At 42.8% G+C, this 21,896-nt stretch overlaps 1 protein-coding gene and 1 non-coding gene across 2 annotated transcripts; one reads left to right on the top strand and one right to left on the bottom strand.

The window, feature by feature from the left end:
• Positions 1–1,681: 1,681 nt before the first annotated feature.
• Positions 1,682–12,485, bottom strand: LOC135539029 (protein-glutamine gamma-glutamyltransferase 2-like). Its single transcript, XM_064964914.1, has 13 exons — positions 12,368–12,485; positions 11,154–11,324; positions 10,757–10,987; positions 10,262–10,380; positions 9,519–9,647; positions 9,250–9,427; positions 6,561–6,699; positions 6,254–6,357; positions 5,873–6,115; positions 5,404–5,670; positions 5,035–5,195; positions 4,721–4,857; positions 1,682–2,103 (listed from the first exon to the last, which is right to left on the bottom strand). The coding sequence occupies exons 1-13, from the start codon at positions 12,381–12,383 to the stop codon at positions 1,956–1,958; spliced, it is 2,043 nt and encodes a 680-aa protein (XP_064820986.1). The 5' UTR covers positions 12,384–12,485; the 3' UTR covers positions 1,682–1,955.
• A 4,986-nt stretch (positions 12,486–17,471) lies between these two features.
• Positions 17,472–17,554, top strand: trnal-cag (transfer RNA leucine (anticodon CAG)). The gene has a single exon. It is a non-coding gene; the product is annotated as a tRNA-Leu (tRNA).
• Positions 17,555–21,896: the final 4,342 nt, after the last annotated feature.

The raw sequence follows: 21,896 nt of genomic DNA, 5'->3' as shown, positions 1-21,896 counted from the left end.
TAACTTCCAATGCTCCACCCCCTGCCCAACCCCCTCCACGCCACTCCGCCAACCACCAGGATGCCCGGCATCAGAACATTCCAGGCATTCCCGTGATTGGCAGATAGCAGGTTGATTGACATGTCGGACCCCGCGAACACCGGGTACTGGTCAGTACAACACAACCACCTCCTAGCCTAACACATAACACACAGCTGTCTGTGCGGGTCGCTACAGTATTCAGTTTTGTAAAAAATAACCTGGTATCGAAGGGGTACCTTGGATTTGAGGATCTACACATTGGCAGTTTGGCGCAAGATGAACGTTCGACCGGATGACGCGCTCTACGCATAGTTGCGGTGGAGAAGTCAATTGAACTCGACAAAAACAATGGAATTGCCATGGAAACACGTGGGGGAAAGAGCTGTGGGGGGGGGGGGGCTTTTAGGCTATTGTTTATATATGTATTTCACACTATGTTGAGGTAAAAATCAGAGTATAATGATTGTATGGGGATGTCAACCCTAACACATGCTCTTGTCATCGTTACCAATCAACTGAATTACAATTAAAAATTAATTTGATTACAGCCACTGATTTCGGTATGCTAGCTGTGCTAACCAGTTTATGTGAACGGGAGTTAACATTTAGTAGTCACTTCTTCTTAACCTGAATAGAGACCGCTTCTACATGTTATGCAACGAGAACAGCCAAACATATCCAAATTGGACTTACAGGGCATTCAGAAAGAATTCAGAACCCTTCCCCTTTTCCACATTTTGTTAAGTAACAGCTTTATTCTAAAATTTATTAAATAAAATGTTTTCCTCATCAATCTACACACAATAACTCATCATGACAAAGCGAAAACAGTTTGTTTTTTTTGTGCACATTTTTACAACTTTTTTTAAAAACAGAAATACCTTATTAACATAAGTATTCAAACCCTTTGCTATGAGACTCAAAATTGAGCTCAGGTGCATCCTGTTTCCATTGATCATCCTTGAGATGTTTCTACAACTTGATTGGAGTCCACCTGTGGTAAATGTAATAGATTGGACATGATTTATAAAAGTCACACACCGGTCTATATAAAGTCCCACTGATGATAGTGCATGTCAGAGCAAAAACCAAGACATGAGATCGAAGGAATTGTCCATAGAGCTCCGAGACAGGATTGTGTCATGGCCCAGACCTGGGGAAGGGTACCAAAAAAACGTTTCTGCAGCATTGAAGGTTCTTCCATTCTTAAAATGGAAGAAGTTTGGAACCACCAAGACTCTTCCTAGAGCTGGCCGCCCAACCAAACTGAACAATCGGGAAGAAGGGCCTTGGTCAGGTGACGATGGTCACTCTGACAGAGCTGCAGAGTTCCTCTGTGGAGATGGGAGAACCTTCCAGAAGGACAACCATCTCTGCAGCACTTCACCCATCAGGCCTTTATGGTAGAATGGCCAGACGGAAGTCTCTCCTCAGTAAAAGGCACATGACAGCCTGCTTGTAGTTTGCCAAAAGGCACCTAAAGGACTCTTAGACCATGAGAAAGAAGATTCTCAAGCTGGATGAAACCAAGATTGAACTCTTTGGCCTAAATGCCAAGTGTCATGTCTGGAGGAAACCTGGCACTGGATTCACTAATAAATACACATCCTTGCACAGAAGTACTTTTGTGGCTCTGCCATATTTTTATTTGATAGAGGTTAGGTTTTTCAGTTTAGCCTTCTGGCCTACTCTACGTGACAAAGGGTATGGTTACATTTGTCTCACAACTAGATTTAGTCTCTGGACTCTAGCAATTCTTTTGGATTCAGAGACCCACCTTTCTTTGCCAAGGCTTGTAAATCCCTTCATAAGATCATCAAGAACAATAGAAAATAACAACACGTGATTTTGCAACTCACTTTCATATTGCATTTACAGGGTAATTTTTTTATATAGAAATATACATGATATGATATACGTTGTTAATTGACAGTTCACTTGTTTCTCACAATCAAAGTGGCAATGCCTTTAACATCCCTTATTCTGTCTGCATCAAAGTCGACCATCAGTTTTCTCAGACCTGCTCGGGTGGGCTTGAAGGACAACTTGACCTTAACCTCTTGACCTGGTCCAATGTCATCTCTGTAGGAGAAAAGAGATTGTTTCACTACAAGCACACATAGTTCTTTCAAGTCAGTCTTGCTCTGGAGGTCTCCTGCTGTGTTCAATGAGGCCATGTCAAACATGTCATGCTATACTGAACAAAAATATAAACGCAACATGGAAAGTGTTGGTTCCATGTTTCATGAGCTGAAATAAAAGATTCCAGCATTTTTCCATATGCACAAAAAGCTTATTTCTCTCAAATTTTGGGCACTAATTTGTTTATATAAATGTTGGTGAACATTTGGCCTTTGTCCAGATAATCTACCTGACAGGTGTGGAATATCAAAAACATGATTAAACATCAGGATCATTACACAGGTGCGCTTTGTGCTGGGGACAATAAAAGGCACTAAAATGTGCAGTTTTGTCACGCAACACAATGCCACAGATGCCTCAAGTTTTGAGGGAGGGTGGAATTGGCATGCTGACTGCAGGAATGTCCACCAGAGCTGTTGCTAGAGAATTGAATGTTAATTTCTTTACCATAAACTGCCTCCGTCTTTTTAGAGAATTTGGCAGTACTTCCAACCGGCCTCACAACCGCAGACCACATGTAACCACGCCAGCCCAGGACCTCCACATCCGGCTCCTTCACCTGTGTGATCGACTGAGACCAGCCACCTGGGCAGCTGGTTGAACTGAGGAGTGTTTCCGTCAGTAATAAAGCACTTTTGTGGGTAAAAACTCATTCTGATTGGCTGGGCCTGGTTTCCCAGTGGGTGGGCCTGGCTCCCAAGTGGGTGGGCCTCTGTCCTCCCAAGCCACCAATGGCTGTGCCCCTGGCTAGTCATATGAAGTCCAGAGATTAGGGCCTAATTAATTTATTTCATTTGACTGATTTCTTTAAATTAACTAACTGTAACAATAAAATCCTTTAAATTGTTGCATGTTGCATTTATATTTTTGTTCAGTGTATTTTAACACCTCTTGCATGGACGCCAAAAACCAGCTCATTCAGAAACATTATCTGGTAATAGAAACTTTTTTGTAGTCATATATTTCTGGGAAAGACCACACAAATTGTTTAACATTCAGGTCTGCTGGAATTGTACTGCCAGAAATTACAGTTGTGGCTATATGCTGCTTAGGCTTGGGTGATATACTGTACCTTTTATACCGTATGCCGGGGTATTTCAAAATACAGATGGTATGATTTTTAATACTCCCTTGAAAAAGTGTTTATTGGGTTTGGTGAAACTCATACGCCACTGCTTATAAATTAAGTATGACTATAAGAAATCTAAGATGTGTCAAATAAATTATTCATCTCAGGGCACCAGCTATGCATTTTTTTGCTAACTGGCTAGCTATGTGGCTAGATGTCAAAATCAAGCTTCTTGTTTACAGCAGAGACATTCAATCCCCTCCTGGATCAAGATCCCTGCTGCCTACATTTGTATTTTTTGTGGGTTTTTTAAATTCCGCCCCTTGTGTGCATACACATTCGGTAATACCACGGATGGAACAATGAGCAGGATATTTCACCAGATGTATAAATGTGAAGCATCCGGGTTGGTGTTTCCACTCATTACCAAATATTGGGATGAGAGGAAGCCCAGTGGCCGGCAGTGGGAGAAGATGGAGCGAGATGGATTTTTGCCGATATTCTGTACATTTATAAAACATTTATGAAATGTTTATCTATAAAACATTTAATCTCCATACAGTTTTCTGTTTCCAAAACTATGTGTAACAAACCGAGTGGACTGCATTTTGTAGACTTTACCCTTTGCCAAAGTTTTAAAAATGGCATTGTTTAGAAGGAGTGCAAGGGCGAATTTAGTATTTCACACACCCATTTCACAGTCGGTATTCCCTAACGGAAATATGCAAATAAATGCTAGAACACACCAATAGGATCTCACTAGCTCATGCTTGGCTCTGCCCACCTTGCTTGTTCGACCCACTATGATTAAGTTCCGGTCTATTGTGGTTTATTTATAAAAAAATCTTTGGTAATACCGTATACCCCAGTATGGTACAGAACTGATATGACTGCCCAACCCTAGTGCTGCTATGAAAATTTGGATTTTTTTTTCTCACACTTGAGCTACATGAGATGACCAAAAAATGAGGTAGGCTAGGTCCATCCAGGAAGTGTGATGTTTTGTCAAAGAATGCTAAATTCTCCCAGATGGCCAGCAGAGATATTATCATGTGTTTAGTCTGAGGGCATATGTTTACACTGGCATCTCTTTTTGGAGGTTATGTGTGGTAACATTTGGCCTGTGGTCCTGGAGAGCCACGCTGGGCCGGTTTAATCATCATTGGCCTGGGATGAGGAGGATATGTTAGGCTCTCTCTTTGTCTTTTTAAGGGAGGTGGAGCGAGAGAAAAGCAGATCTTGTTATTTTTACTCATGCAATGCGGTCAGACTATGTCCTTGCTGAGGAATTTACTGTGGCAGCCAAAAGCTCTCTGAGATGCTACCCTCTCTAAATCTGCAGCTGCTGCACAGGGTGTGAGATCTTAAAGAGCCCTGGGTTTTAAAGAGTTTCAGGTCAACAAACATTCTCTCATTGCTGAAAAAGCGAAGATAAATTCAATGAAGATTGGATCTCCTCTCTCACATACAACACACAGAGATACTTACGGTGCTTGGATCTCCCGTGCTGCTGTCAGACCTGCCCCCTCCACAGTAAACACGCCCCCTCTGAGGGTAATAGGCAGTGGATTGGTGAAGCTGATGTGGGCAATCAATTTTCGAGATACAACTGCATCTCCCACTACCTGGAGAAAGAACATGGACAATGCAGGCATCATCAGAAATGATAATTTCAGAAACAAACAACCTTAAATCAATATACTATAAACCACTGTTTGCACTTGAACATATCCATACTCATGACCAATAGTACTCAATTTAAGCATTGCTTCACCAGAGCCATTTCCAGTTCCAGATAGTACCTTGACATGGAGCTGAGGCATGCTCAGTTGGATGTTGACCTCTTGTAAGACGACTTCGGGCTGGCCGCTGACCTGGAGTAGGGCTGTGACCCTGATCAGGTTATGCTCAGACACACATGCCCCATAGTGATCGTACCGTAGCCGCAGCACTTCCTTATGAGCTTTGAGAATAATAGGGATGAGAGGAGAAAGTATGTTATTGTATTGTTTCACACTTTTTCCATGGTATAGTTTTGCACTGTTAACTTGGTTCCTAAACATACAAGAACACCAGGGGTCAGACTGACCCAGTGCCACTAAAAAACAACTCAAACGCAGGGTCTCACACTAGTTCAAAAGTTAGATTGTGTGATGGCAGTTGAGGTCCACCTTTCTGGGCTGGCACGGTCAGGCTGGCAGTCTTCCTATGGCACTCCCCCCGGTGGAGGCTGTTGTAGGTGACAGCGTTGGATGTCACAGTCAGCTGGGCTGGGGTGTCCTCTCCACCGACATTGTGCACCTCCACTATCACATCAAAGTCTGTCCCCAGGATGGCCTGGGCGTGTTTGATCTTCAGCTCCAGCTGCCCTGGTGCTCCATTTGGCTGCGTTACCCGCCGTCCTGCCTTCTCATACACCTCACGCTCCTTCACTGAACCTGGTAGAAAGGAAGGAGGATGTCATACTGTTAAATTAACGGTGTGTTCGTGTGGTATGTGTCCAAAGTGACACCCTTCCCTTAGGGGTATTTGTAGTGTGTAACAGTCTACTGTACTCTTTAGGTTCTCTTCCCATCTGTGCTAGTATTTGTGCAGGTGTGAACATTACAGTATGTTTGTTTAAGGGAAGGAAGTGAATACCTTCGGGGTATTTGTAATGTTTAGTGATGTCCTCTCTGTAGTCTCCGTACACACTCTTGGTGCTGATGTTTTGGCCCACTGTATTCTGGTTGAGGGAAACTTGTGAGCGTTGGCCATCTGGGTAGACAATCCAGGTGACCAGGTCTGCGTTCACCTCAGAGAACACGAAGGCTGCATCATACTTCATCCCCACATCACCGTCCCTCACCGCCTTGACTGGACAGGGCCCACAACAGTACACCCCTGAGACGGAGGAGATAGGGATGAGGGCAAGAAAAACTACTTTACAGAAAAACATGTCTGAAATGTAACGTCCTGTAGTAGCCCAACCATAAAAAAATAGATTTTTAAAGGGAATAGTAAACCAAGACTGGACCGTACCATCACTCCTCTCCTGTGGGGTGGGATCCAGAGCCTGCCACCCATCATAGCCTTTAGGAAGATCCTCCCTGTCCATCCAGGACTCCACCCAGCAATGGTAGTTCCTACACACACACACACACACACACACACACACACACACACACACACACACACACACACACACACACACACACACACACACACACACACACACACACACACACACACACACACACACACACACAACCATACAGTGCTGATTCTGCATAATTCTAAGCTGATATCTAGAAATGAAAACTATAGAAGTGTAGGTTGTGAGCCTTACCAGATCATGTCCTTCCTGCCTTCAGATACACTCTCCAGCTGCTCATCGTACAGATAGTCCACATTCAGGTTGCCATCAGTGTCATGGGCAGAAGAGTAGTTTGTCACTGGGCGAGTGGGTATGCCCAGACAGCGAAGAACTGTGGGATGGGTGAGAGAAAGGAACCAATCAGCAAACAGCATATAGTCTGTTTATAGCTTAATATATTATGTAGCTGAATGAAATATTTGATAGTGCAAATATAGAACCAGAGAGTATTAGGAAATTAGCTGAGAGAGAGCCATCTTGTATCAATGTGTTGTCTCCTATGTTTTTATTACATTTTTATTTCACCTTTATTTAACCAGGTAGGCCAGTTGAGAACAAGTTCTCATTTACAACTGCGACCTGGCCAAGATAAGGCAAAGCATTGCGACACAAACAACAACACAGAGTTACACATGGAATAAACAAACGTACAGTCAATAACACAATAGGAAAACAATCTTTAAACAGTGTGTGCAAATGAGGTAAGATTAGGGAGGTAAGGTAATAAATAGGCCATAGTGGTGAAGTAATTACAATTTAGCAATTCAACACTGGAGTGATAGATGTGCAGAAGATGAATGTGGAAGTAGAGATACTGGGGTGCAAAGGAGCAAAATAATAATGATAATAATAAATAATATGGGGATGAGGTAGTTGGATGGGCTATTTACAGGTGCAGTGATCTGTGAGCTGCTCTGACAGCTAATGCTTAAAGTTAGTGAGGAACATCAATTTCAACATACCAATTAGGATTTGGCTAAAAATACTTGAATCAGTCGTAGAGCCCATTGCCCTTTATGGTTGTGAGGTCTGGGGTCCGCTCACCAACCAATACTTCACAAAATGGGACAAACACCAAATTGAGACTCTGCACGCAGAATTCTGCAAAAATATCCTCCGTGTACAATGTAGAACACCAAATAATGCATGCAGAGCAGAATTAGGCCGAAACCCACTAATTATCAAAATCCAGAAAAGAGCCGTTAAATTCTATAACCACCTAAAAGGAAGCGATTCCCAAACCTTCCATAACAAAGCCATCACCTACAGAGAGATGAACCTAGAGAAGAGTCCCCTAAGCAAGCTGGTCCTGGGGCTCTGTTCACAAACACAAACACACCCTACAGAGCCCCAGGACAACAGCACAATTAGACCCAACCAAATCATGAGAAAACAAAAAGATAATTACTTGACACATTGGAAAGAATTAACAAAAAAACAGAGCAAACTAGAATGCTATTTGGCCCTACACAGAGAGTACACAGCGGCAGAATACCTGACCACTGTGACTGACCCAAAATTAAGGAAAGCTTTGACTATGTACAGACTCAGTGAGCATAGCCTTGCTATTGAGAAAGGCCGCCGTAGGCAGACATGGCTCTCAAGAGAAGACAGGCTATGTGCTCTCTGCCCACAAAATGAGGTGGAAACTGAGCTGCACTTCCTAACCTCCTGCCCAATGTATGACGATATTAGAGAGACATATTTCCCTCAGATTGCACAGATCCACAAAGAATTCGAAAACAAATCCAATTTTGAAAAACTCCCATATCTACTGGGTGAAATTCCACAGTGTGCCATCACAGCAGCAAGATTTGTGACCTGTTGCCACGAGAAAAGGGCAACCAGTGAAGAACAAACACCATTGTAAATACAACCCATATTTATGCTTATTTATTTTATCTTGTGTCCTTTAACCATTTGTACATTGTTAAAACACTGTATATATATAATATGACATTTATAATGTCTTTATTGTTTTGAAACTTCTGTATGTGTAATGTTTACTGTTAATTTTTATTGTTTTTCACTTTATATATTCACTTTATATATTATCTACCTCACTTGCTTTGGCAATGTTAACACATGTTTCCCATGCCAATAAAGCCCTTGAATTGAATTGAATTGAATTGAATTGAATTGATATGAGTCTCAAGCTTCAGTGATTTTTGCAATTCGTTCCAGTCATTGGCAGCAGAGAAACCCCCGAGCTGACAAGGTACAAATCTGTCATTCTGCCCCTGAACAGGCAGTGAACCCACTGTTCCTAGGCGGTCATTGAAAATAAGAATTTGTTCTTAACTGACTTGCCTAGTAAAATAAAGGTAAAATAAATTTAAAAAGAACTGAAAGGAAAGGAGGCCAAAGGGGGAATAGGCTTTGGGGGTGACCAGTGAAATATACCGCTGGAGCGCGTGCTACGGGTGGGTGCTGCTATGGTGACCAGTGAGCTGAGATAAGGTGGGGCTTTACCTAGCAAAGACTTATAGATGACCTGGAGCCAGTGGGTTTGGCAACGAATATGAAGCGAGGGCCAGCCAATGAGAGCCAGCCAACGAGAGAATACAGGTCGCAGTGGTGGGTAGTATATGGGGCTTTGGTGACAAAACGGATGGCACTGTGATAGACTTCATCCAATTTACTGAGTAGAGTGTTGGAGGCTATTTTATAAATGACATTGCCGAAGTCAAGGATCGGTAGGATAGTCAGTTTTACGATGGTATGTTTGGCAGCATGAGTGAAGGATCCTTTGTTGCAAAAATAGGAAGCCGATTCTAGATTTAATTTTGGATTGGAGGTAGTTAATGTGAGTCTGGAAGGAGAGTTTACAATCTAACCAGATACCTAGGTATTTGTAATTGTCCACATATGTGTCTCTCACCTGTACAGGCTACGCCTGAGAACACCCAGCACTGTCCGTAGCGCACCCTCTGTGCCCCGGCCTCACTCCAGCGCCTGAGGATGGGCACACTGCCAGTCCAACGTGTGGGCGGCACCCCGTCATCGTACTTCCCATCCCAACGGCCCGACACCACACCAAGGTCATCGTTAGCGTTCACCTGCACAGGTGTAGAGCAGGTAGGTTAATTACTGTGAGATTATAACTATTCCCAATGTGTAGAAATAATGAAGTTATAGGGTGAACCTTACCATGGCAGTAATTGTCCTGCTCACGTACACTGGGTCTGCTCGGTTGGCTGTGTCCATCTCTGGGTTTGTCAGTGCGGCAGGTGAATTGTCCAGGATTTCAAAACAGATGTCCACCACATCTTGTTCAAACTATAAAAATGACATGAGGGATTATAGGTAAAAATATTATGAGAATGCATTAAGTGAGCTCATGATGACGTAGATACACATCTCAAACCAGTGTTAAAAATACATACATAGAATTGTTGATTGTGACTGTGACTCTATGTACTTTCTCCTCACTGGATGGAGAAATAAGCCACGCAGGTTGTTTGTCTGTCTCTTTCTCAATGTCTATGTGACTATGTCTCTGTCTCTCTCAGATGAGAAAAACCCACGTTTGAGTGGTTGGCATTTTCACACATCCAGTGTAAAAATGTCTTACATCCACCAAAGACATTTCCTCTGCCAGCTGGTGCATGGTGTCTCCAAACGACACCAAGCTGTGACAATTCACACAGGCCACCATCAAGCCTACAGACTTGACAGAAACCACTGGCTGCCAACACCCACCCACATGCCCCGTTGTTAATCTTTCTGTTTGGAATGCCTCAGCTAGAACTGTGATTCAGGCTGCACATCACTGAGATCTGGTTCTCATTGGATCGATGGGTTGATAATGGGATCAACAGGTTTGGGCTCTCTATTCTATCTCAGCTGTGTTGGCTGTCTGTCAGAAGTCAGAAGTGCTGTTTCTTTGCTACCTGTCCAAAGTTCCAGGGTAATGAGGAAATCTGGTCCCAGGAGCCCTGGTAAAGGAGGCCATTTTCATTCAGGATGTACTCCTCTAGCAGCTCCTCGTCAGGGAGGTACACAGAGTCAGCTGTGAGGGAGAAAAATTAAGACTCAGAGAAGAGTGAGGCATTCTTGTTGTAGTGATATCACACAACTGACAACTTTCATATAAGTAATCTGTTACACTAATTTCATATTTTTCTATATGTTGTTAGAATTTCATGTTCGGCTCAAATGTATTTCAAAGTAATCACAGGGACAGACACAAATACACAACTGAAGACAGTATCTTCCCTGACTCTGACCTTCTGAGAGTGGCACCTCCCTGAGCCCTCCACCTTACCAAAAGAGCAAATAAAACAGGACAGGGTGCAGTGCCGCAACCCTGAGCACTTTCAATACTTCTTTACTGATTCAACTTGTGTGTGTGCATGTGCACGCAGGACATGCATGTGTGAGCTCACCTTTGCACCAGGGGTTGAAGAGCAGGTAGAACGTCTCTGGTGTTGTCTTCTCCAGGATGTGTCCGTCAGGGGAGAGGAGCAGCACTGTCACGCTGTAGAGTCCCACAGGGGCGTCTGCTGGGCTGTGGATCGTCAGCAGCACCTCACTCTGAGCCCCCTGCTGGCGGAACCACCACTTGTCCCTGCCAGCACGGGCATCCAACACCTTCACCACCACCTCACCCTCCTTACCTAAACACACAGACAAAACCACACATATACTGGCAGTCAAAGCTGGTTTACCAGACCATTTTATTTTTTGTATCTGTCAATCATAACTAACTCCTCCTCCCACTGTGCAGTAGTATCCACTCTATTGCTGACTTAAGCTTATGGTCCTTGTCCTTGAGTTGCTTACCTAGATGCAAGATTATGGCTAGTTTGTGTTTAGGGGGCAGGGTTGTGTGGCACTGCAAGGCAAGGGAGAAGGGCTGCCCCCGACGAACCAGCAGCCTTTCCACGTCCATCTCCTCTGTACGATGGGCATGGCTGTTCACCTGGCAAAGCAGGTCCATCCCCATAAATACACCTGGAACACAATGAAAGAAAAAGCATAGGGTTCAGTCACTTCTAAAAATAAAAAAAACTATTCTACTGTATAGTTACAAATAACGAGTTCAAGAGGATGCTTTATGGGGTAACCAGACCACACCTGTACTATTACTCTTGTAGATATCCATATTTATAGAGAGATCTCTAGTTTAGTCATATCAATCACAATTGTCCCATGTTGTACAGGTCAAACCACAGAAAGGTCAGACAAGTCATCTATTTGAGCCTGACTATCAGTGTGAGTCATAAAATCAAGGACCCGACTTCATATTTATAGTAGCTACCGTCGGTAGACAACTCCACTCAAGCATGTGGCACTGTGTGAAAACATTATTATTGCTGTTTTGATATTAAAGGGTTATGACAATGATTGCCAGAAATGTATGTTAATCCTGTATTGTAACAGTAGCGCGGGATAAAGCTTTTTTTAAAGAACAGAGGTGAATAACAAAGTTTGATGCTTTTTGCAATGTTCTTTATAAACCATCAAGTAATAAGTAAGTATAGACCTGGTTTGCCAGGTCAGATTGGCACAAAGGAGACCAATCTAAGCCATCAAACTGAAGTCATCCTTCAGCCATTCCTGAGGTTAGACATTTACATCATTACATTTAAGTCATTTGGCAGACGCTCTTAGACAAACTTGTGTGCCATATACCATGACCACACACAGAGACAGACAGAAACAGACCAACTTTCATATTTGACAAGGAGAAACACAGATCTATTGTATATTCTGTTTAAATTTAGAAATGTACACATTTGAGAATAAACTTTGTCAAATAACACCTCTGCTCCATCATCATATTTGTATGATTAGCGCATGTGAGCCTGTTGGTCTCATGCTCTCCTGGTATGCATTGCTTAAATTAGAATGAGTGACCTTAACACACGGCTGTGAATTCATCCGGCAGCACATTTTTCACAGACATAGAAATTGCTTGTAATATTTGTCTCCTCTTCTTTGAAGGGCACTACCAATGGTTTAAAAAATATGTGAAATAATGTTAAATCCCTTACCGTTTTGGTCAGTCATTCTCCACTCTTTGTGGTGAATAACTCCTCTGTGAATCTTCTCTTCTCTGCCGTGTAACCTCCTTTTATGATAAGTTTGACTCCTCTTTTGTCTTTTCACACAGTCCTGAAGGTGTAGGCATCACTTTTCTACCCGTCTCCACCAGGACCCAGTATTTATACTGGAGATGAATGGCCCTGTCCTAGTGCTCAAACACACATGTTCACCCATACACACCTCCCGTTCACTGTTCTCCCTGACCTCTGACATCACACTCTGTGGAGATCCAGAACAGAGGTGTACCCACAATCTGTGCGTGCGTGCGTGCGTGCGTGCGTGCGTGCGTGCGTGCGTGCGTGTGTGTGTGTGTGTGTGTACGTGCGTGATTGGATGCGTGCCCATGCGTGCGTGCGTGTGTGTACAAGCTTGAATTGGGAAGCACAAGCTCTGCCTACTTCAATATTTTACTTTCACTGAAAAAAGCATGAGAGCCCAAATATTTACTATAGTTTGTGTCAGCCGTGTGCGGGAACCTTTTTCTCCCACGGTGATCTAAGCTCAGACACTGTGTTCTCTGTTAAGCGGATAAAGGGTTCAGGGCATAGGGCACACGTTTACGAATCCAACAGTTTTCCAGTAAATGCTTTGCATACATGGCCAAATTTATTCTGTATGTATAAAGCCTGAAAGTCACCAATTACAAAATAAGCAAGTTGAATAAGTTTAGCTGTTCAGCTGAATTGCAGTCCAGGACATTGACTGGAGCTATTTATCCTGGCACATGGTAAAGCAAAACAATTAAACCCAAGCTGGTTTTAAATAAAAAAGTTCAACATCCATTTAACCAAACGTTTAACATCAACTATAGGACATTGATTACACATCCAATACAGTGAAATCTGGGGCTCCTGAGTGGCTCAGTGGTCTAAAGCACTGCATCTCAGTGCAAAAGGCACTCAGTTCCAGGCTGTATCACAACTGGCTGTGATTGCGCGTCCCATAGGGTGAGGCACAATTGGCCCAGTGTTGTCCAGGTTATGGTTTGGCTGGGGTAGGCTGTCATTGTAAGAAAAATATTTGTTCTTAACTGACTTGCTTAGTTAATTAAAAAGCTGAAAGTATATTTATACTGAAATTATGTGAAAAGTGGGAAGGGTACTTCTACTAAAATACATTGTTTTGAAATATCATAAGGGTGATCTTTTTACCTATCCATATGATGTCTCTATGTCCCAATGTTAAAGAATAATGGTAAAAGCAAGAAGGGAAATGTTTATACTGGAACGCATGCTGTTGAAATATCATCTCATGTATCATCTGTTCAATGTCATGTCATGAGGGTCAACGCTCCAAGTTCAAGTCGTTATTACATTTGTGAGACACAAGTCATAGGATTCAAGTCCACCATTCTATTACTAATATACAATATAGTAATAAAATATAATAGAGTACTTTTTGAGTGTGTACATGCTCACTATCAGCTGTACTTATTAGGCTGTGTTAAGTTACATTGAATGGTGAGTGCGTAAGAGGTACGTGTTGTTGCCAGCCAGACCGTGTGTCAGGAAGTCATATTCCAATATTGGAGTAAGGAGACACACTACAAGAGAAACAATATGAGGGAAATGTCTTCATCACCATGACAGCACCGAGCCTCCTTGCTACAGTGTGTGACATATTTGGTTAATTCTCAGTGACTATAAATAGGAAATGAGGCCTATGGAATTGCGTGAGTGGAAAGTGGAGGGAACAATAACATCTCTAACAATAACATCTCTAATCACTCTGATGGTAGCAGATTCTCACTGTGCTGTTACATCGCTTGGGTGGTGCTTGCTTTTGCTGACACACAGAAGCCCCTCTGTCCTGCTGACACAGGGGGCAAACAACCCGGTGATCATTCTGCCCCACCCAAAAGAGAGACTGAGGAATGCTGTGACAGTAAGATTTCGGGAAAATGGGGTGTCCACCGCTCACAGAACTTCTTCCACATAGCACCTAGGTGACGATGACAGTTGACCAGTATGACTAGTCACACACCACTACTATGTGACTCCCTTTTTGGGAGGTCAGAGAGGATATAAAAACAACATGGCAGGCTGTAAAGGTCAAGTCTGGTGTATAGTGATATACAGTCAGTGAGTGGATAAGCCAAGTTTTAATAAAATAATCACTGGTCCAAGTGTTCACACCAGGGGGAGATATTAACTCTGCACTTGTGAAGGTGGTAAATGACCTTTTAATGGCATCAGACCGAGGCTCTGCATCTGTCCTCGTGCTCCTAGACCATAGTGCTGCTTTTGATACCATCGATCACCACATTCTTTTGGAGAGATTGGAAACCCAAATTGGTCTACACGGACAAGTTCTGGCCTGGTTTAGATTTTATCTGTCGGAAAGATATCAGTTTGTCTCTGTGAATGGTTTGTCCTCTGACAAATCAACTCTACATGTCGGTGTTCCTCAAGGTTCCGTTTTAGGACCACTATTGTTTTCACTATATATTTTACATCTTGAGGATGTCATTTGAAAACATAATGTTAACTTTCACTGCTATGCAGATGACACACAGCTGTACATTTCAATGAAACATGGTGAAGCCCCAAAATTGCACTTGCTAGAAGCCTGTGTTTCAGACATAAGGAAGTGGATGGCTGCAAACTTTCTACTTTCAAACTCGAACAAAACAGAGATGCTTGTTCTAGGTCCCAAGAAACAAAGAGATCTTCTGTTGAATCTGACAATTAATCTTAATGGTTGTACAGTCGTCTCAAATAAAACTGAAGGACCTCGGCGTTACTCTGGACCCTGATCTCTCTTTTGAAGAACATATCAAGACCATTTCAAGGACAGCTTTTTTCCATCTACGTAACATTGCAAAAATCAGAAACTTTCTGTCCAAAAATGATGCAGAAAAATGAATCCATGCTTTTGTCACTTCTAGGTTAGACTACTGCAATGCTCTGCTTTCCGGCTACCCGGATAAAGCACTAAATAAACTTCAGTTAGTGCTAAATAAGGCTGCTAGAATCCTGATTAGAACCAAAAACTTTGAGCTTGCTCCTACCTATCTCTCTCATTTGGTCCTGCCGTACATACCTACACGTACTCTACGGTCACAAGACGCAGGCCTCTTAATTGTCCCTAGAATTTCTAAGCAAAGAGCTGGAGGCAGGGCATTCTCCTATAGAGCTCCATTTTTATGGAATGGTCTGCCTACCCATATGAGAGACGCAAACTCAGTCTCGACCTTTAAGTCTTTACTGAAGACTCATCTCTTCAGTGGGTCATATGATTGAGTGTAGTCTGGCCCAGGAGTGTGAAGGTGAATGGAAAGGCTCTGGAGCAACGAACCGCCCTTGCTGTCTCTGCTTGGCCGGTTCTCTTTCCACTGGGATTCTCTGCCTCTAACCCTATTACAGGGCCTGAGTCACTGGCTTACTGGTGCTCTTTCATGCCGTCCCTAGGAGGGGTGCGTCACTTGAGTGGGTTGAGTTACTGATGTGATCTTCCTTTCTGGGTTGGCGTCCCCCCTTGAGTTGTGCCGTGGCGGAGATCTTTGTGGGCTATACTCGGAATTGTCTCAGGATGGTAAGTTGGTGGTTGAAGATATCCCTATAGTGGTGTGGGGGCTGTGCTTTGGCAAAGTGGGTGGGGTTATATCCTTCCTGTTTGGCCCTGTCCGGGGGTATCATCGGATGGGGCCACAGTGTCTCCTGAACCTTCCTGTCTCAGCCTCCATTATTTATGCTGCAGTAGTTTATGTGTCGGGGGCTAGGGTCAGTTTGTTATATCTGGAGTACTTCTCCTGTCTTATCCGGTGTCCTGTGTGAATTTAAGTATGCTCTCTCTAATTCTCTCTTTCTTTCTCTCTCTCTGAGGACCAGAGCCCTAGGACCATGCCTCAGGTCTACCTGGCATGATGACTCCTTGCTGTCTCCAGTCCACCTGGCCGTGCTGCTGCTCCAGTTTCAACTGGTCTGCCTGCGGCTATGGAATCCTGACCTGTTCACCAGACGTGCTACCTGTCCCAGACCTGCTGTTTTCAACTCTCTACAGACAGCAGGAGTGGTAGAGATACTTTTAATGATCGGCTATGAAAAGCCACTCGACATTTACTCCTGAGGTGCTGACTTGCTGCACCCTCGACAACTACTGTGAACATCTTGGCCATGTTCTGTTATAATCTCCACCCGGCACAGCCAGAAGAGGACTGGCCACCCCTCATAGCCTGGTTCCTCTCTTGGTTTCTTCCTAGGTTTTGGCCTTTCTAGGTAGTTTATCCTAGCCAACTTGCTTCAACACCAGCATTGCTTGCTGTTTGGGGTTTTAGGCTGGGTTTCTGTACAGCACTTTGAGATATCAGCTGATGCACGAAGGGCTATATAAATAAATTTGATTTGATTTAACTCTCCTCAGACCGTCACTGAAACAATGCATCCTTCATCTTATTTTTCTCTCATGCTTGTGCAAACGCTGAGACATAAATACTCTTCTCCTGACAGAGCGGGAGTATTTTTGGAGCATAGCCCATCCTACCTTAGGAAGCATTGCTGCCTGTAGGCTGGTTGTGTAGACACACAGGGCAGGGACAACCCAGATCGAGTGACTCCCTGAAATTACACCCCAGGTGAGTCATGAATCCCCTCTTTCACTACAACAGTAACACTGAAGTAAGGACAGCGAGTCAGACACCTCTGTCAACATGTACACACAGACTATGAATAAGAAATTTAAAGTTGTCTATGGTCCTCAGGAGGTCTTGTTCTTGCTCCTTCCCCCAAGTATGCAGCAGTGGCACCTGGAGACATCTCCATCAACACAGGCTGAGTGCGTGCTGCAGTGATGCCAGGAAGTCACATCATGAGACAGAAACCTCTGCCTAGAGTTTGAAACCTCGTGCTAACATTAGCTAACTGCTAGGAATTATGCATGATAGCTAGCTGCTCATTTGCTTGCTTGCTCGCAGATAAACTTCCTTGTTTCATTATTTATTTCAGTTGTTAATCGCCGTACTATTATCACTAATTATCTTTTCAACTGTCTTATTAGACAATTGCTAGTCCGAAAACTGTGTTCATATATGTTATAATCTTCTGATATATGAACATCAGGATCGCCGAGTGGTCTAAGGCGCTGGGTTCAGGTCGCAGTCTCCCCTGGAGGCGTGGGTTCAAATCCCACTTCTGACATTACTTTTAGGAAATGTAATTGTAATTTTGTAGGTATCAGAAAATATCCTGTTAACTAACCAGAAGTTAATCTACACCCACTAGTTACATGTGGTACTAGGCTATTTGTTATTTTGTCTCAACGTTAGATTTGGCCCTATGTGCGCGTGACAGACAACTGTGAAAAACTAGCTCCGACTGGGAAAAATCATTTTTAACAGTCATCCAACTCGGAATTCCAAGTCGGAAACTCGGACCAACGTCATGATTTGACCTAGTTTTTTTCAAAGTTCCCATGCCGCGTTCAAAACTACTGGGAATTCTAAAAAAAATACGAGGTCAAATCATGAAGTCAGAGATCTTCAGGTCAGAAAGTCGGAGCTCTAGAAAGAGTTGAAAGAGGCCAGAGTTCCCGAGTTGGAATTACGAGTTGGATTAACATTCAAATAGTTTTTTCCCGGGTTCCCAGTTGTTTAGAACGCACTGAAGTCGGCCCAGTTCCAAGTTGTTCTGAACGCGTAACCAGATGCCTTGATAGCACCAAAAGTAATGTCAAAGTAGCAAACACAGTACAGTATGAAGATAGACTTAAACTGCTTCTACAATAGAAATCCCCAATCACACTTGTAGGCGGTGTCATGGTGACATTGGCTAGCTGAACTCATGCATAGAAATACGTCACCAGGTCTAACGGGGTCATGGCTAGAAGGGATCCAGTTTTTGTCAAACTAACATCAGATTTGATGCTTCATAGCAGGTAAGGAGAATTAACATCTTGAGTTAGGAGAATAGTTTAAGGTTAGGAAAAGGGTTAGGTTCGACATTAATTTGACAAAAGCTAGATCCCTTCGAGCCATGACGGTCGTATCTCGCCGACCTGCGCATGTGCATGTCGTCAAATCAAAGGCACTTTCGATTTAAAGTTGTTTTTGATCAAAATGAAAACATGTCAGTTTGTCACTTTCACGAGGTTGGAGTAATAACATGTTCAACTACTTAAGACATTGTATCAAATCTAATTTGTGCCTTTAGATTTCGAGAAAATTAATGACTAAGGAAGATTTTTTCACGTCTCTCATGGACTTCTGTTTGGCATTGAGGGATTCTGTATAATTGGATCATGGACTTTCTTTTCGATCGTGTCAAAGGGGTGAGGGTGGGGTCAGAATTGTCAATGTGGTTTGATGTGAACAGTGCACTCCTCAGGGAAGTGTGGTTAGTTTAGTGTTGTTCACCCTGATGATAGATGACATATTTGAGGGGGGACAGGGAGTGGGTGTGGCCTTGTATGCCGTTGATAGCATTGAGGGCTGTATGGACGAGAGATGGGAATGTGAAATATGTGATGACAAATTTACAAGAAGCTGTGGGAGTTGTGGAAGATTTGTCTCTAGCATGGGGGGTTAGGATGTTGTGGATTTTTTATTTTATTTTATTTCACCTTTATTTAACCAGGTAGGCCAGTTGAGAACAAGTTCTCATTTACAACCGCGACCTGGCAATGATGATAGAGAGACATGAAACAGGCCCATGTGATGAGTGTTTAGTGGAGAAAATGGTGGAACATGTGTTGATATTTTGTGAACTGTATGATGTAGATAGGGAGCGATTGTGTGAAAGGGTTAGAGAGGCTGGACAGGGTTGTGGTTTGGGTGGTGTAGTGGGGGGAGGAAATGGGAGGGAAGTGTTGTCTGGGGCTCAATTTCACTTTTTTTGGAGGAACAGGACTAATGAAGATCATTTAATGTATATAGTTAGGCCGTAACTGGCCTCACACTCCAGTACAGTAGGTGGTGGTGTATGTCTTAACGATGGATGTGATACAAGAGTTGATGTTGTTAGAGGGGTTACATCCTGCCTGGACCTCACAATGGCTTCGTACTCTATTGCATCTATGTGTGAATGGAATGGGATGAATGATTCTACTGTTGGAAGTGATCATTTCCCAATTTGCTGTACCATGAACTGTGACGTTACTATTCCAGGTAAGGTACCATTCAGAAGATGGTGATCGTTGCTTAAAGTCTGTTGGACAGTTGTCTTTAGAGAGGCAGGTGGATGTATGTGCTGCCTCTGTAACCTCAGATTTTGAGTGCTGCAAGTGTATATGTACCAGTGAGTGAAGTGGGTGAGAAAGGGAAGGGGGTTCCTTGGTGTACTGAAGAGTGCACTGCAGCTATTCAAGACAGTAATAGGGCTTACAGAGTGTTGCATAGGAATATTACTCCTGAGAATCTAGTTGACTTCCAAAGGAAGATAGCTTTAGTACGCAGGGTCATTAAGTCTGTCAAGAGAAATGCTTGGAGACAGTTCTGCTCTACAATGGGCAGGGGTACTGAGCTGGGGGGTGTATGGTCTATGTTGAAGAAAATTACTGAAATAAGCAAGTCAATTTGCATTCCAGTTTTGGTTGTGGGTCAAAAAATGGCCATAACTGATAAAGAAAAAGCTGACTTGTTGGGGAAGACATTTGCTAGGGTACATAGTGGGGTTACTTTGGATCAAGTATATAAGCAACGCAGGTGTGAGATTTTAAATACTCATGTTAATGTTAATAAGAAAAGGGATACTGCTGATTCTTCTTTGGATACTGATTTTACTTTATGAGATGCGTTCAGCCTTTAGGCTGTGGATATACTGCCCCAGGTCATGATTGGTTGTGCCATGTAATGTTTTAGCATCTATCTGATGAGGTCATACATGTTCTTCTTGGATTAATAAGATTTGGAGATCTGGTAAAGACTCATCATGAGCGGACAGTTATAGACCAATACCTCTAAACTGTGTAAACTGAAGGAAAAGACGACAGTCAATAGACAGTCATATTTCCTGGAACATAAAGGTTTATTGAGTCAATGTCAAAGTGGATTCCGTAAAGGTTGATCTACTTTGGATGCATTAGTAAAGCTGAGTAATGAAGTTGAAAAAACTCTGATCACAAAGGAAGTAATGGCTACTGTATTTTTTTCACATTGAAAAGGCTTATGACACTACAGTATGTGGAGAGAAAGCCTACTGATTAAGATGGAAAGACTTGGTATTGGTGGGAGATTATATAACTGGGTTTTGACCTACTAATTGAATCACTCTATGGAGTTGACAATGGTACTCCTCAAGGCAGTGCTATCAGTCCAATTTTGTTCAACATTATGATTAAAGATGTGTTTTTGAATGTAGGTAGGGGGCTTTCTTATATGCTGATGATGGAGCTATTTGGAAGAGGGGAATGAATGTCTTTCATGTGATCAAATCTATACAACAAGCTATAGTGGATGTTGAAAGATGGTCGATTGACTGGGGTTTTAAATTGTCAGTGGCAAAGACTTGTTTTATGTTCTCGAAGAAGAAAGTTGATAATATACAGTTGTTTCTGTATGGACAGGCTATGGGGAGAGTTAAGGACAAATGTTTGGGTCTATGGTTCAATGAGCGATATACATGGGAAAATCATGTCCTAAATGTTTAAACAAAGTGTAAGAAGGTAGTGAATCTTATGCACTCGGTCTCTGGTTATGAATGGGGTGCTGACAGACAATCATTGATGGATATTTATAGAGCTCTGATCAGGACGACAATTGATTACAGGTGTATAGTTTATGAACAGCGTTGAAGACTTGGCTTCAGAGCTGGGCATAATCCACTATATAGATTTAAGGATATGTATTGGTGCATTTAAATCAAGATCTGTATTTGCCTTACTACTGGAGGAAGGTGAGATGTCTTTGGATATACGGTATAAAAATGGGTTAGGTTGGGTTAGGTTAGGTTATTGGGTTAGGTTGAAAAGCTGTGAGGTTTCAGCATCCCACTGCTACTGTTCTAGATGACTGTTGGGAATATACTAGTAGAAAAGGCAGTGGTTTTGGTTGGACAGTTGGAAAGCTTGCTAATGAGAGTGGTTTGAGGTAGTTAGAGGTTGGCCCTTCTGTGGTGAAAGGGAATGTGCATCCATGGTTACTCCCTGATCATGTTGTTGATCTAACCTTGGTAGAGAAAGGAAAGATTGGTCAGAGGTCAGTGATATAGGGAAACTGGTTGACAATTACATTGGTAGAAGTTTTTATGCTTTTCACAGATGGATCCAAAGACCCAGATAGTGCGCACACAGGAGCAGGCGTTTACGTTCCTGAATTTGATGTGCAGATATGTAGAAGACTAACAGATGGACAAACTATCAGTATACTCAGTTAAGATTTAACATTTCTCCAAAAAGTATGATCTTTGTCCCCATGTGCAGTTGCAAACCGTAGTCTGGCTTTTTTTATGGCGGATTTGGAGCTGTGGCTTCTTCCTTTCTGAGAGGCCTTTCAGGTTATGTCGATATAGGACTCGTTTTACTGTGGATATAGATACTTTTGTACCT

Source organism: Oncorhynchus masou, unplaced genomic scaffold (assembly GCF_036934945.1).
Source record: "Oncorhynchus masou masou isolate Uvic2021 unplaced genomic scaffold, UVic_Omas_1.1 unplaced_scaffold_40___fragment_2___debris, whole genome shotgun sequence".
NCBI lineage: Eukaryota > Metazoa > Chordata > Actinopteri > Salmoniformes > Salmonidae > Oncorhynchus > Oncorhynchus masou.
The sequence above is the reverse complement of the archived record's forward strand: the minus strand, read 5'-3'. Positions and strand labels throughout refer to the sequence as shown.